Here is a 14,990-nt window from a genome sequence, read left to right on the forward strand (position 1 = left end):
GGAAGCGGCGATTACTCGCCTCGACATGGAGGCGGCAGACTGGGGGCTGACGTACCAATCCCACCCCGGGTACGACAGGGTGGCGGGATGTGGTTGGGTGGTGGATTTTACGGCGGTGGGGGGGGGGGGGTCCTGGCGTTCATCTTGGGTTGGACGGACCCGGGTAGTCCTCCCCCGGTCGTGGACAAGTGGGGATGGGAGGTGCAGACCCGCGTTAAGGACTACGGGCGGGAGCTGCTGAAGACGCTGGTGATTCCAAAGAGCACCGGTATAATAATGACCGCGTCCTTGTTCTCTCCAGGGACTATTATGTTCCGGGGTAACTCGGACGAGCCGGTGACTGGAGTGCAGCAGCACTACCTGGGCCGGGAGTTCGGTCTGGCGATGGAGACCATCCCGAGGTTGAAGGTTTCGGGAAACGAGGTCAGGGAGGCCCTAGTGCCCAGGGACTCCCTGGCGGTAAAGATTGTTCAGCTGGAGGCGGCTCTCGAGGAGGCGAGGGCTGCACGCGTAGCGTCGGAGCGTCTCTCCATGAACATGGAGGACCAGGACGTACCCAGGGTGGAGGCGGCCAAGGACCACCAAGAGGGGGTGGTCCGGGGGCGGGACGCTGCGAGTGCCTCCGAACAAGAGGCTATCCGTGGCGCGAAGCTCGTTTCGACAGTGTTGAAGAGTGCTGTCACCGTGCGTCCAGAAATCCTGGAGGAGCACGGGCGAGTGGAGGATCAGCGGGCCTTCCAGGCCGCGAGGCGGGAGAGAGCATAGAGTGGGAGACACCAGCAAAGATATTCCCGGAGAGCGTGTGGTCCCCTGCCTTATGGGATCTCATGCGTGCGGAGAGGATCGGCGACCTTAAAAAAGAACTGGGAGCCGAGCTTAACTGTGGCTGTGGCGAACCCGGGTGGGAGCTGGAGTACAGTGACTTCTTAACCCAGTTAAGAAAGTATCGACTTGACGACAAACACAGGTGTATGGGGTGCTCGCTGCCCTGGGGTGTTATGGAGGATAACATCCACATAATGATTCGTATGGCACCGCCGCGGCGCAAGGAGGTGATAATTGACCGGTACCTGCATCTTAGAAGAGAGATGCCGGCGTGCTGCCGGCATGGTCTAATGGAGGTATTGAAGGTGGAGACTGGACTTCTAAAGATGGGGGGGCCAAACATAACTCCCTACTGGCGCGAGCTGGCATATTGGGAGTTGGGGTATGGTTACGTACCGTACAAGAGTGACGAGGAGCTGCTCCCTGAGGCCAAGGCCTGGCTGGGGGAGGATCTGGTTCTGGGGGGCCGCTGGGGGAGCACGAGTATCTTCGGCGGCTCGAGAATAAGGTCGAATCGTTCATGCAACGTGAGTGGAGAATGCCTTCCGTGCTCCCGTCCGTACACGAGTGGGTCCAGAGGGGCAGATGCATGGAGGGTAAGAGCGGCACGGGACGAGTGCTCCACATAGATATCGACAACAAGAGGGTGAGGACGGGGCGAGCGAAGCCCACGGACGGGGTTTTCATGACAGACTCCGCCGTTGAGGCGGAGCTCATCACCCCGGTGAGAGAAGAGATGCATGTCATGCAGAAGAGCGAGGGGGGTAAGATCCGCCCGGTCGTCAAGACTGGTAACCCAACGAACAGGAAAATGAACTACCTCTCATTATACCTGGAGAGCGGGCTGCACGGTAGCCGGTTAAGTACACTGTTCGCCGGGGAAGCGGGTAACGAGGAGATCGACATGCAGCTGATAGGTGCAGCTAGGAATCCGGGGCTCTGGAAGGTCCCGCTTGACCAGGGCGGCTTCGACCAACATCAGAGCAAGCCAATCGTCAATCATGGTTACGCTCCGGGCCATCGGGCGCCACTTGTGCAGGGTGCTGGCGGTGGGCGATTTCCACGCGGTGTGGGAGGCGTTGTGGGATAGCCTCTTTGGCCTGGGGGCATCGGTCAGGTGTGGGCCTCATGAGTTCGAGTGGATTAATGGGTTGCCATCGGGATGGAGGTGGACGGCAATCCTGGACACCATACTCAATATTTGTAGTTTCGAGGTTGTGGTGGACCTGGCGTCCGAGCGCTGTACCGACCTCCACCATATTAGGGTGATCATCGATACCTACGGCCAGCTGGGGTACGAGGTTCACCCGCTGAAGACGTATATCTCCCAGGGTAGGGGCGAGTTCCTGCGTCGCTCATACGAGTCCGTGGGGGTCGTGGGGTACCTGGGGAGAAGCACCGGAAATGTCAGATTCCGCAACCCGGTGCAGGCGACTCCGATGACACCGGGGGAGCGCTTGTATGGTTGGGTGGCACAATGGCACTTGGCTATCCTGCGGGGTGCCGAGGTGCGGGAGTCGGTGCGGATGATGCTGGAGTACTGCCGCCAGCAGGGGTTGGACTGCGCCAAGTGTGCGTCCTACGCTGTCACGCCGAACGCCTTGGGGGGGGTGCGGGGTAGACCCGGCATCGCCGATGGGGGAGGAGTTGAGGTCGTATAGCGACGGCGGTATGTACACCATGACCGTGGAGAAGAAGCTCCGGTCACTGCGGATACCGATGGGGGCGTGGTCCGAGAGATTCCACCGGGTGGGATGGCAGCCTGGCGAGGACGAGGCTGTCGAGCTCAGGAGAGCGCTGGCGTCTAGCTGGGGCGTTAGGGAGAGCGTGATGACGGGGGACGCTCACTCCGAATTCGTGAGGGTGGAGCCTGTCACGCCTCTGCGGCCGCGGGGGACTGCTCCTCTCGAGAGGCCGGACCGTTTCTGGGACCTCGAGCATGTTCCCGTCCAGCTCAGGGGATTGATCAAGAGGTCAGTCATCAGAGAGGGCCAGGAGGAGAGGTGGTGCAAGGAGGGCAGCGGAGCCATCCTCGCCAACCTCCGGAAAAGGATGAGTCTGAGGGTGTATGCCGGATACATGTGCGGGGAGTGGACATACCCCGCCCCTCTCGTTGACAGGGTGGGTCCAAGGTACGGCAGGAGCGTTAAGGGGTAACGCCACTCTAGAATTTTGAAAAAATCGATTTTTTTTTTTTTGCTTAAATGATGCTTTATTATGTGTAGAATATGAGAAAAAAGTTTTAGGTGAGGGGCAGGTCAGAAACACGAATTTTTTTACAATTTTTGCCTACAAACCGACGCCCGATGCGTAGAGTTTTCAGAACGATCTTTGAATGAAGCTTCAAAAATGTCGAGATTGAATCTTAGATCCAATAAGAAGGAAAAGAACGTGGAGTATGTTAATATAGAAGGCCAAATATATGGTGCAGGCATCGCTGATTAAAGTTACATAACAAATTTCTTATGCTGAATGGCAATCAAAACTTTAAACGCGTTTTTCTCGAAATCACTTTATTTGAACTGGCCGGACAAATAACTCGAAAAGTTTTTAACTAATCGATTTGAAATTTCGTGGAGAGGTGCAAAATAGTATAACGCAGTGAACATCGTACGGATTTTTTGATTAATTAACTACTTAACTTTTTATTAACAATTTAATGCTAAATTTTCTGCCGTTTTTCGAAACTTTTTGTTCATATCTACACTAAATTAACAATTATTAATATTTTTTAATTTCCGTACGATGTTCCATAGATTTTGGTATATAATATGAGAAATTTTTGGATTTTTTGATTTAGGACCATTCGTTAATGAAAAAACAGTCCGGCCATGAAGCCCTTTCAAAAAATGGTGTTGTTGCTTGCCAGCACCTGCAGCCGCCATTTTTAATCCAAATTGTTTCTAAAAATTTACAAACCATCTTCAAAACATATATAATAAGGCCTTTTTTATTCTGACCTTATAACTCGTACGATTATTACTTTAAAAATTCCCGAAAATCACCTTTTTTTCTGACTTCTAGAGTGGCGTTACCCCTTAAGCAATGGGCCGAGGCCCAGGTGCTCTCGGCGCTCAGCGTGAGGGATATAGGGCTCGAGAAGCTGTCCAGATACCTCCTCTGGATCGAGACGAACATGAGGTTGCGTCTTAGTCAGATCGGGCGCTGGGCTGTTATGGCACAGTGATCCGCGGGGTCTCGGGACGGCTGAGTACAGTACGCATAGGGTGCCACAACACCGGGCACAAGGTAGGGTGGGCGTATACGGGAAGGCAACCCGTAGGTCTTGCCACAGGACCTTTATAAACTCAAAACCCCCCCCTCCTGGGGGTACCTAGTGGACTGCTGCGGGGGCACCGCAGCAGCAGGTTTTGGCGGGAGTCAACTATGACTCGCTTAAGGTAACCAAATTATTTTGACCCTTATTCCCACGCTATCGCTATAGGTAGCGCCACGTGCGATATACCGTTGGATAGGTCTCGGCCTGTAGATATACCCAAAATTATGAAATTTCCAAAAAGTGGTGGGGGTAAAAAATTTTTTTCAAAATCTTCCTAAACTTTCTAATGAGTCTATATTTTTTTTTACGCCAAAAGATGGCTTTTGTGACACCATTTCAGACCCTGTTCGCCATTTTTTCCGGACACCTTTTTTGAAAGAGCTGTAGCCATTTTAATGTTTAACGCCTTATAGCCGCGTTATTCCTGGGGTTACGAACGCGTGCTTGGTGTCGTTGTAAAGGGCTGAGAGGGTAGATTAATTTTTGAAAAAAAAATTTTTGAAAATCCGGAGGGGGGGGAAATTTTTTTCAAAATCTCGAAAAATTTTCAAAACGACCCCAATTTTTTATTACGGCGTTCGAAAGAGCGGAAAAAATCGTACGAAATCGCCTCCTTCCGGAACCTCCTACGACAACTTCCGGATATACAGGGTGATTCACCAAAGGTGGTCCACCGGTATAACTCCGAAACTATAGGTCTTACAGAAAAATGTTTCGAACGAAAGTTGTAGGGCTTCCACTACCCCGTCTTTTCGCACCGATTTCGTTCCTACAGTGTGATTCAAAAAAGTGTTTCGTCGCGATATCCACGGAACTATAGGTCTCACAGAAAAATGTATTCCACAAAAGTTGAAGTGCTACCTATACAGAATACGAATCTGCACTCAGAACGTTTTATACAGGGTGACTCAAAAATAGTGGTCCTTGCGAATATCTCCGAAACTATTGACTTTAGAGAAAAATGTTTCAGACAAAAGTTGAAGGGTTTCAAAAACTCCACCAGCCCATACATTCGGCTTTGTTGCAGGATCAACGTTTCACGGTATTTCAAGGTCGATTCCCTTTTTTTCAACACGTACACATATTTGCATATTTCCATGGGGTGCCCCACCGAAAACCTTACAACTTTTGTCCCAAACATTTTTGGCACAAATGTATACCTTAGGAGATATTCGCAAAATTCTATATTTTTGAAACACCCTATAAGCACTTTATCAAAATACTGAAATTTTATAACAAGTACTTACGGCAACATGAATGTATTAACAAAATGCATAATTCACGAAATATTGAAAAAATTATATATTTTTGAAACATCCTGTATATATTACAGTACAATAATAGAAAATAATAACAACTATTTACTCCAAGTGGAAAAAACTAACAAAATTCATAATTATAAAAATATTTCAAAAATTTTGCATTTTTGAAACACCCTATATATATATTTTACAGTACACTAATCTAAAATAATAAAACGACAAAATAATATTTACGGCAAGTGGAAAAACCTCACACTTTCAATATTGAGGATACAATACATTTCCATGCGCCATCTAACCGAACAACTGAACCCTACATAGGCGATGACGCGCATCGTATTGGATTCATTTGCAGTTCTGCGCTCATCCAGGCAACACCTCCGTCTCCTGCTCGCAGTATCTACTTTCACTGACTTTCCGATTCCTCGATAACTGTCCTTTTCAGGACAAATACACTTTGTGTTTTACGTTTTCCCTTTACGTTGTAAGTAAACATATCACTCCAAATCATTTATATTTTTTATAAATAATATTTTTAACAATCTACATATACTTTTAACAGTCCAATTACCGCCAGAAAGGTTCTATTGGGATCGTACATCTTTCCACTTCGCTTACGTTACAAGTACAGTACATCACTTAAAACTACATACATTTTCTACAAATTGTGCTTTTTTCACTAACAAATGTTATTTTTTATAGGACCCTGAGGAATTCACGACCACCAAGGTTTCCTTCAGGTCATCCAATCGTCTTTCCTTTTCAGCGTAAGTATATTTCATCACTTCAAACTATATACATTTTATAAAAATTCTATTTCTTTTACTAACTAATACAAATTTTTACAGGACCGTCAGGACTTCACGACACCGAGGTTTCCTTCAGTTCATCCAACCCTATTTCCTTTTCAGCGTAAGTATATCTCATTACTTAAAACTATATACATTTTGTAACAATTGTGTTTCTTTTACTAACTAATACAAATTTTTATAGGACCCTCAGGACTTCACGACCACCGAGGTTTTCTTCAGGTCATCCAACACTCTTTCCTCTTCACCGTAAGTATATCTCATCACTTCAAACTATATACATTTTGTAACAATTGTGTTTCTTTTACTAACTAATACAAATTTTTATAGGACCCTCAGGACTTCACGACCACCGAGGTTTTCTTCAGGTCATCCAACACTCTTTCCTCTTCACCGTAAGTATATCTCATCACTTCAAACTATATACATTTTGTAACAATTGTGTTTCTTTTACTAACTAATACAAATTTTTACAGGACCGTGAGCACTTCACGGGTACAGAGATATCCTTCAGGTCATCCAACTCTACATCGTTTGCAACGTAAGTATATCTCATCAATTAAAACTACACACATTTTGTAATAATTGCATTTCTTTCAATAACTAATACAAACTTTTATAGGTGTAAATTATGGACGATTCAACGCAAAATGTCGCTCGCCCAGGTCGTCCGACCAGAACACGTCGACGGGGTACGCTTACAGGCAACAATGAACGCCGGCGTAATTTACAAGTACAGTCGCAGATCCGCTCTGACAATACTTTAACATCTCAGTCGACATCTCACTCCCACATCCGTGATTGCACCGCGCCGTACGCCGTACCATCGACCAGCACCGCAGCTAATCCACGTTCCATCGGACGACCACCTACTTACGCCGATATAGGTCCAGATGGCGAACTGCTACCCTATACTGGACGGCGATGTTTCGGTCCACAATGGTTACGACCAACTGAAGAGGACGAACAAGGCAGACGTACGCCCGCAGGTATCGACGAACGCCGGCGTCGATTGCAACGAGAGAAGAAGTATCGCTTGAATGAGCGCAAAGAAGTCGCCCGTCGTACCGGAGAAGCTACGGCCACGAGACTCTCCACGGAGACATGTTATTATAGCATTGGGCCGATGAATGCCATTTGTCCACATTGCATGGCCAAACACTTCCAGTCCGAGCGTACCGAGGCCGGACACTTTCCTTCCTGCTGCTCTAACGGAAAGTGAGGTCTTCGCTAATCCAGAACACTGCGACTTCAAATATTTCCAGGACAATAGCCGCTACATCAATTCTGCCTTTAGTTTCTGTTCGCTCGGTCTCAAAATTGATAACCCTCCGTCTGGCACATATTATCTGATCGGTAGAGGAGAAATATTCCATCGCATTGGCCCGTTACATCAGGAGGATAGTTCCCGCACTAATGCAAACATGCCGTATGGCTCAGCCTACTTTTGCAACATAGAAACGGCCACAAGACTGCGCTACGAGGCCACGAAATTAAGTCCTCGAATCTTAGATAATATTAGTATGATCATGCGAGAGAACTCGGCCCTTGCTCAGCAATTTCTCCACGCGTACGAGAAGGAGCAAGAGCTCTTTCGACAAAATCAACCGCGGCCTACAGTCCACATACAACTTTTGCCTGGCCCTGCTGGCGCCGGTATTCACGTCGGGCGTACCAACCTGCCGACTACACGCGACGATGTAGCGGTATTATACGGTGACCACGGTGGTCTTCCTCGCCAACACCACCAGCTGATCATCCAAAATCGTGCCATGCCGAACACAGAACCTCTACAGATCGTCAAGATTACGAATCCCCTTCTTGATGCCATGTTATATCCTTTGCTGGATCCGTACTCGGTAATTGGATGGCACACCGGTATCCGTCACACTGTGGGAACTGATAACCGGAAATACGTCACCCTTCGCGAGCATGCAGCTTATCAAATGGCCATCCGCGACGATCAAGAGTATTTGCAGGACTGTGGGAAATTATTTCAGCAGTGGTTGGTCGACAAAGCTCTATGAGTTGAAGAAGACAAACTGCAATGGCTGCAACAGAATCAGAGTGTTCTACGTCGTGATTCATTGCAGAATATCGGCGATTTCAATAATCACGATCAAAGGACCAGCGTGACGAACAATCCTGACACCAGTGTTCCAGTATTGCTGCCAGCCTCATTCATCGGCGGTCCACGACATGCAATGAATACCATGCATGACATGCTGGCCATGTCTATGCAGCTTGGTGCTGCGACATTCTTTATCACCTTCACGGCAAATCCTGCTTGGCCCGAGATCGAGGCCAGTATTAATCATGGAAACCGGCGAGACTTAAGGCCAGATATCGGGAATCGCGTTTTCCATTCAAAACAACAGCGGTTCAAAGATTTAATTACCAAAGATGCATTCTTCGGTAAATGCCGGTACTACGGCTATTCCGTAGAAATGCAAAAGCGACAAATACCCCACTCGCACTGGATAGTCGCTGTTGAACCGCCGTATAATTCGAGAGATCCCGAATACATCGATCGCGTTATATGCGCAGAAATTCCGGACCCGGAGGTAGACCCCGAATTATACGATATAGTTTGTACAAATTACCTGCATCTGTGTACTGAAATCTGTTCGCCAGACGGCGGGATTACATGCAAGAAGAATTTCCCCAAGGCCTTCCAGCAACATACACAGGTGCAGTTGAACGGATATCCGCTATACCGTCGGCGAGACAACGGCCGGCACGTTATGAAGAAGCGCGGTCAAATAACGGTTCGCTTGGATAATCGGCATGTGGTACCATACAACCCATACCTAGCGAAGATGTTCGGCTGTCACATCAATGTGGAACACCTTTCCGGTGTACGTGTAATTAAATATATCTTTAATTATATTAATAAAGGCCACGACGTAGCGCATATTGCCGAAATTATTACCTCCGAACCGGGTAACGAAATAAGGAGGTACCGTACAATGCGATACCTTGGTTCGTCCGAGGCTCACTGGCGCCTAATGAAGTATAATCTATACGGCCTCTCTCATACCGTAGAGCGCCTAACGGTACACACGAGGAACGACCGTACGGTATACTTCGCGGACGGGCAAGCAGGTCATGCGGCAAACACGGCAGCTAACCGTGACACGCAACTGACGGCGTTCGCCGGTCGCTCGCGAGTATTTATACCGGGATATCCCCCAGAACTTCGTATGGAGCAGCCAGGCAAAAAAGTGGACCGCCGGAGTTCGACAATCGAACCGAATTGGCAGAATATTCCAAGTCCCACCGAATAACCCGGAATTGGCTGCGACTCGGCTTTTGCTCCATCATGTTAAGGGTTCGCGCAACTGGGACGAACTCTTTTCTTACGAAGGTAGAGTGTACGCCTCCGCTCAAGAAGCATGCCACGCACGCGGACTGATCGATAGTGGTACTGCCTTCCAGGAGACCTTAGACGAAGCCGCGCAATGCCAACATCCGCGGGCTTTTCGTATCCTCTTCGGACAACTACTTGCCCTCACCCGTCCACCCAACGGCGCTTCAATGTGGGAACAGCACAAAGAGGAACTTACGCATGACCTCATCCGTATCTATGGCACCGACGACAGTCTTCGCTTCGCGCATGGTCTACGTGACATAAGATTGATCGCAGAGGCTAATATGGTTGACTGGACCAATTTAAACTTCCCGGAACCACCGGCTACCGCTCTCCGTCAAATGGCTCCATTCGATGAGTATGTCGTGCCTAACGAGGAATACGTTAGTCGGCTAAATACGGGGCAGCTCACAGCGTATAATGCTATTTTAGACACCCTAAGTTCGTCGTATACAGGCCCTACCTGTTTCTTTCTGGATGGTCCAGGTGGCACTGGCAAAACGTTTATATACAAGGCCCTCATACAACATTTCAGAAATAATGGACACGTCGTCATCCCATGCGCGTGGACCGGAATAGCGGCCCTTCTATTGCCTGGCGGCCGTACCTCCCATTACTTCTTCAAACTACCGGTTCCCCTCACCGAACATTCTAATTGCAACGTAAGCCGTGCCAGTGTCGCAGGCCAACGCTTGATGGCTGCAAGACTAATTATTATGGACGAGGCGTCCATGTGCGAACGACGGGCTCTTACGGCGATGGATCGCATACTCAAAGATTTGACAGGAAACTCCGAGAGGCCCTTCGGTGGCAAAATCATTTTGCTGGGCGGTGATTTCAGACAATGCGCTCCAATAGTTCCTAATGCTCCTGCTGGCTCGAACATCGCCGAGTCCATACGTAGTAGTCCTCTATGGCCGCAATTCAAAATGATCCACCTTACGCAGAACATGCGAACTGGACCCGGCCAACAAGATTTCGCCGATTACCTGCTGACTATCGGCAATCGATCAGCAAACGTCCCCGACACAGACATCACGAGTATACCGGCCGATTTATTATTCCACGGTTCCCCGCAGGATCTCATTAACTGGGTATATGAGAATGACCTTGCTCAGCCAAACCCGGACCATGCTTTACTCTGCCCACGCAACGACCACTGCGATTACGTTAATAATCTGATATTAGATTCTCTCGAAGGAGACCAGCGAATTTATTTTTCCGAAGATAAATTAATCGATCCATCAGCCGAAGCGATTGTAGATTACCCCATCGAACTGCTCAATCACGTTGAAGTGGCTGGCCTGCCTCCACATAAACTTCGCCTCCGAGTCGGCGCCATTGTCATTCTCATTCGCAATATGTCTCCGGTCGACGGTTTAGTGAACGGAACTCGCCTACGCGTAACTTCTCTCGGCAGTCGCATATTCCGCGCAAAAATTATAACAGGCACTCACATTGGCCAAGATGCTATCATTCCTCGCGTCAAACTAACACCAAGCGACAGCACATTGGGCGTCGCTTTCAGCCGTGAACAATTTCCCGTTAAGGTCGCTTTCGCCATGACCATCAATAAATCGCAAGGCCAAACTCTTCAGCGCGTCGGTATATACCTGAAGGATAGTATCTTCGATCACGGTCAGCTGTACGTTGCCATGAGTCGCGTCACCTCACGCTCTCAACTGCGTATCCTCATCGGCCACGGCGTATATCCCACACATCCGGACCCATCTCACACGAAAAATATAGTATATAATCAATTGCTACTTGACGAGTAAATCGACAAATAGAACATGGCATTACGTTCCCACACATCATTCTTGCAAATTCTGGACCACATCATCTCCGCTGACCGTGACCGAGACGAGCCATCAAATACTTCAGGTTACGAACACAACCATCACATATACTGTAACACTACTGCTACACCCATTCACGCCACGGCCCAATGTACCAACAGTACTGCATGTCTTCCATTAAAATATATCAATATCTCCAATTCCACATTAACCAGTGACTCCACGGGCCACTAGTAACTATGACTCTCTTAAGGTCATAGTTACAGGGACGGTGAAGCGCAACATAGACCTCATGTTAGGTCCGTTAGCCTCTCCCGTCCCAGCTGCACACCATGCCTCCTCGTGGCGCCCGCTGGTAACGTGTCTGTTACACATTCAATCACATACACACACACACATACACATTTACACACTCTGCCACGCACACACACATACACACATGCACACACGCACACAATATACATACACGCACACAACACACACAGACACGGCAAAATGGTGTACAGCGACGCAGACAGTTGAAGCAAAATTTAGTTAACATCGGCATGCCGATACGGAGATTGTCTCTGGAATATGTCTGTAACTCTCCTAATTCAACTTTTGCGTTTTAAACGCCGGTGGATCTTCTGTTGACGACTTGGCTTGCCTGGTTATGAAATTGCAACATTTATGGACTCTTTGTTTAGGAATTAACTTTTGTAATCAATGACTGAAAGACAACAACATGACCAGGCCTCGGACGCGGAGCTACCTTGTCCCGGGAGCTCCGTGGCGGAGTTTTCCGCTTTGGAGGGGACAAACGATGACGGACTGGCTACGAACACCGGACAATGCAACAATGACAATGTGATAACAATAGTTCTACCCATTCAAGAAGAGGGAATATTATGCCCTGCTAATTCGCCAGACTGTACAAATTTGTTATTCTTAAGACCGCAAAATTTAAAAGATTATTTGTCTAAACATCATTTAGAAAGAGAAACCTCATGGAACTGCAGAAACTGTGAAAAGCCATTCCGAAGTCTGCAAGGATGGTTTTCTCATTACGGAAAATGTAAAGGACCGGCAGTAGCAAACACTGAACCAAGACCATATCAGTGTGAAGGATGCACTGCCAGTTTTATGACGCAAAGGGGCCTTTCAACGCACGAAAGAGTAATGCACCCGGCAATACGCAACGAGAAAAGGCAAATGACTAATACAAGAACGGATACTGAGCGAATCGATGGACGTTCACTACAAGCTGTTTGGACGCAGGAAGAAATCACAATATTAAAACAATTAGATAGAAGATTTAGAGCATGCAAATTTATAAATATGGAAATCAGTAAAATATTAGTAAATAAAACAAATAAGCAGATTAGTGACAAAAGGAAAGAACTGCGTCTGAAGGGAGAACTAGAAGAAATTACAATAAATAAAGATAATGAGAATGAAAATGGAAGCAATAATAACGATAATGAAAACAACACTAATGAGATAAATAATGATAATAATAGTAATGATAGTGGCGATAATATGGGTAATATTGACAATAACAATGATAACAATGACAAAAATGATAGCGAAAGTAATAATAATGAGAATAATGATGAAAACGTTAATACCAGTAGTTCGTCAGATACCGAATTCCAAGACGCCTCTGACATAGTCATTATAGATCAAAATAATATAAGTACAAGCATTAATAATAATTTAGAAGATGAAGAATTAAGACTAAGCGAGGAAAATAACGAATGGAATGAAGTTTTTAAGAACTATATAGACAATTTAATTAGCAATCCCAATGAGACTAATGATATATATGATAAATTAAAAACAATATGGAATTCGTATAAAGAAAATATAGAAGAGCTAACGAAAGAAATTGATAAATTTATACTTAATGACTTAACTCCATCTTTAATAAAAAATGACGAACAAATACCCGAATCGCAACAAAATACAAAGGTAAATACTGATAAAAATAAGAATAAAAATAACAGGAAACCAAAATCAAGAAATCAAAATAGAAATAATAATAATAGTAAGCCCAAAAGAAATCATATGAAACGATACCAGTATGCCAGATGCCAAGACTTGTACAAAAACTGCCCAAAGAAGTTAATGGAAATAATAATAAGTGGCGACAAGTCTCTTATTAATCCGCCTATACAACCGCCTCCTGCGAACGATATTAAGAGTCTGTATACAAATCTTTGGGAACAGAGTAAAGAAATAGATGTATCCAGTATTAACACTTCTGCTCACAACATTCCTATTCGCTTTTTCCATCCCACTAGTATCGAAGAATTAAAAAAGAAAATTAGTAAGATTAATAACAAAACATCTGCAGGCGTAGACGGCATTAAAAAATTCCACTTGCAAAGCCCAGGCACACTTGAATTATTAGTAATACTCTTTAATATCTTATTCTACACTAATTATTACCCAGAGTCCTGGCGGAAAAATCGAACTACATTAATCCCGAAACCAAATCAAGACCTAAGCAAAGTGGAAAACTGGCGACCAATAACCATAGGATCTTTAATTAGTAGGATATTTGCCTCTTTAGTCGATACGCGAATTAGGAATGCCATTCAACAAAACAAACGCCAGAAAGGTTTTACCGCAGAGAATGGCTGCAGGCAAAATATAATGCTACTCAACGCGGCTTTAACAAATTGCAAATCTAATAAAGGCGGCGTTTTCACTGTATTAGACATTTCAAAGGCATTTGATACTGTACCGCATAGAATGATAACCGCAGGCCTAGAAAGAAAAGGAATTCCCATTAAAATAATTAATATGATTAAAAAGATGTACGAAAAATGTGTCACCGAAATTAAAACTAGAAACGATGAAGTGGTTAAAATTAATATTAAAAGAGGGGTAAAACAAGGTGACCCATTGTCACCCCTACTATTTAACTTGTCCATTGAACAGCTACTGGACTGCATCGAGGATGAATCTGAAGGATTACAAATAAATAACAATAAAATATCTATATTAGTTTTTGCAGACGACATTGTTTTAATAGCCAAAGATAGAACGGAAGCACAAAAGCAAATTAATATTGTATATAAATATTTAGAAAACCTAGGCATGCAGTTATCAGTTAAAAAATGCTTAACATTTGCAATTAAAACTAAGAAAGATACATGGTATATAACCGAACCTAACCTTTCTATAGAAAATACCATAATCCCGAATGCAGATCCAGATACTGTCTTTAAATATTTAGGAGCCAAAATAGGCCCTTGGAAAGGTATACACCAAAACATAATAGTGCCAGATATAATTAAAACCATTAAAACTCTTCGTAAATTTCATTTAAAACCTCAACAAAAAATAGACTTAATAATAAACTATTTATTGCCTAGATTCACATATGGCCTATTGGTTCATCCGCCTTGCGACAGCGTCTTAAAATTGCTCGATAGCGAATTGCGTCAGCAAATAAAAGAAATCTTGCACCTAGCACCTTCCACCGCTACAGGTTTCTTTTATACACCAGCAGTAAAAGGTGGACTGGGTCTTCCCAGATATGAACATTTAATAAAACTAAGTACATTGCGCAACGCAATTAAAATGAAGCAATCTGCGGACCCCGCAACAAAAGACCTAATAAATACAAAGGTAGAGGAAAAATTAAAACAGATTGCT

General features: G+C 45.6%; 1 protein-coding gene across 1 annotated transcript; it reads left to right on the forward strand.

Annotated features, from left to right (window-relative positions):
• The first annotated feature begins 7,600 nt into the window (after positions 1-7,600).
• On the forward strand, positions 7,601-11,324 carry LOC105664141 (uncharacterized). Its single transcript, XM_076539241.1, has 3 exons — positions 7,601-8,194; positions 8,270-9,392; positions 9,544-11,324. The coding sequence occupies exons 1-3, from the start codon at positions 7,601-7,603 to the stop codon at positions 11,322-11,324; spliced, it is 3,498 nt and encodes a 1,165-aa protein (XP_076395356.1).
• Positions 11,325-14,990: the final 3,666 nt, after the last annotated feature.

The sequence above is a fragment of the Megachile rotundata genome, chromosome 13, assembly GCF_050947335.1.
Source record: "Megachile rotundata isolate GNS110a chromosome 13, iyMegRotu1, whole genome shotgun sequence".
Classification (NCBI taxonomy): domain Eukaryota; kingdom Metazoa; phylum Arthropoda; class Insecta; order Hymenoptera; family Megachilidae; genus Megachile; species Megachile rotundata.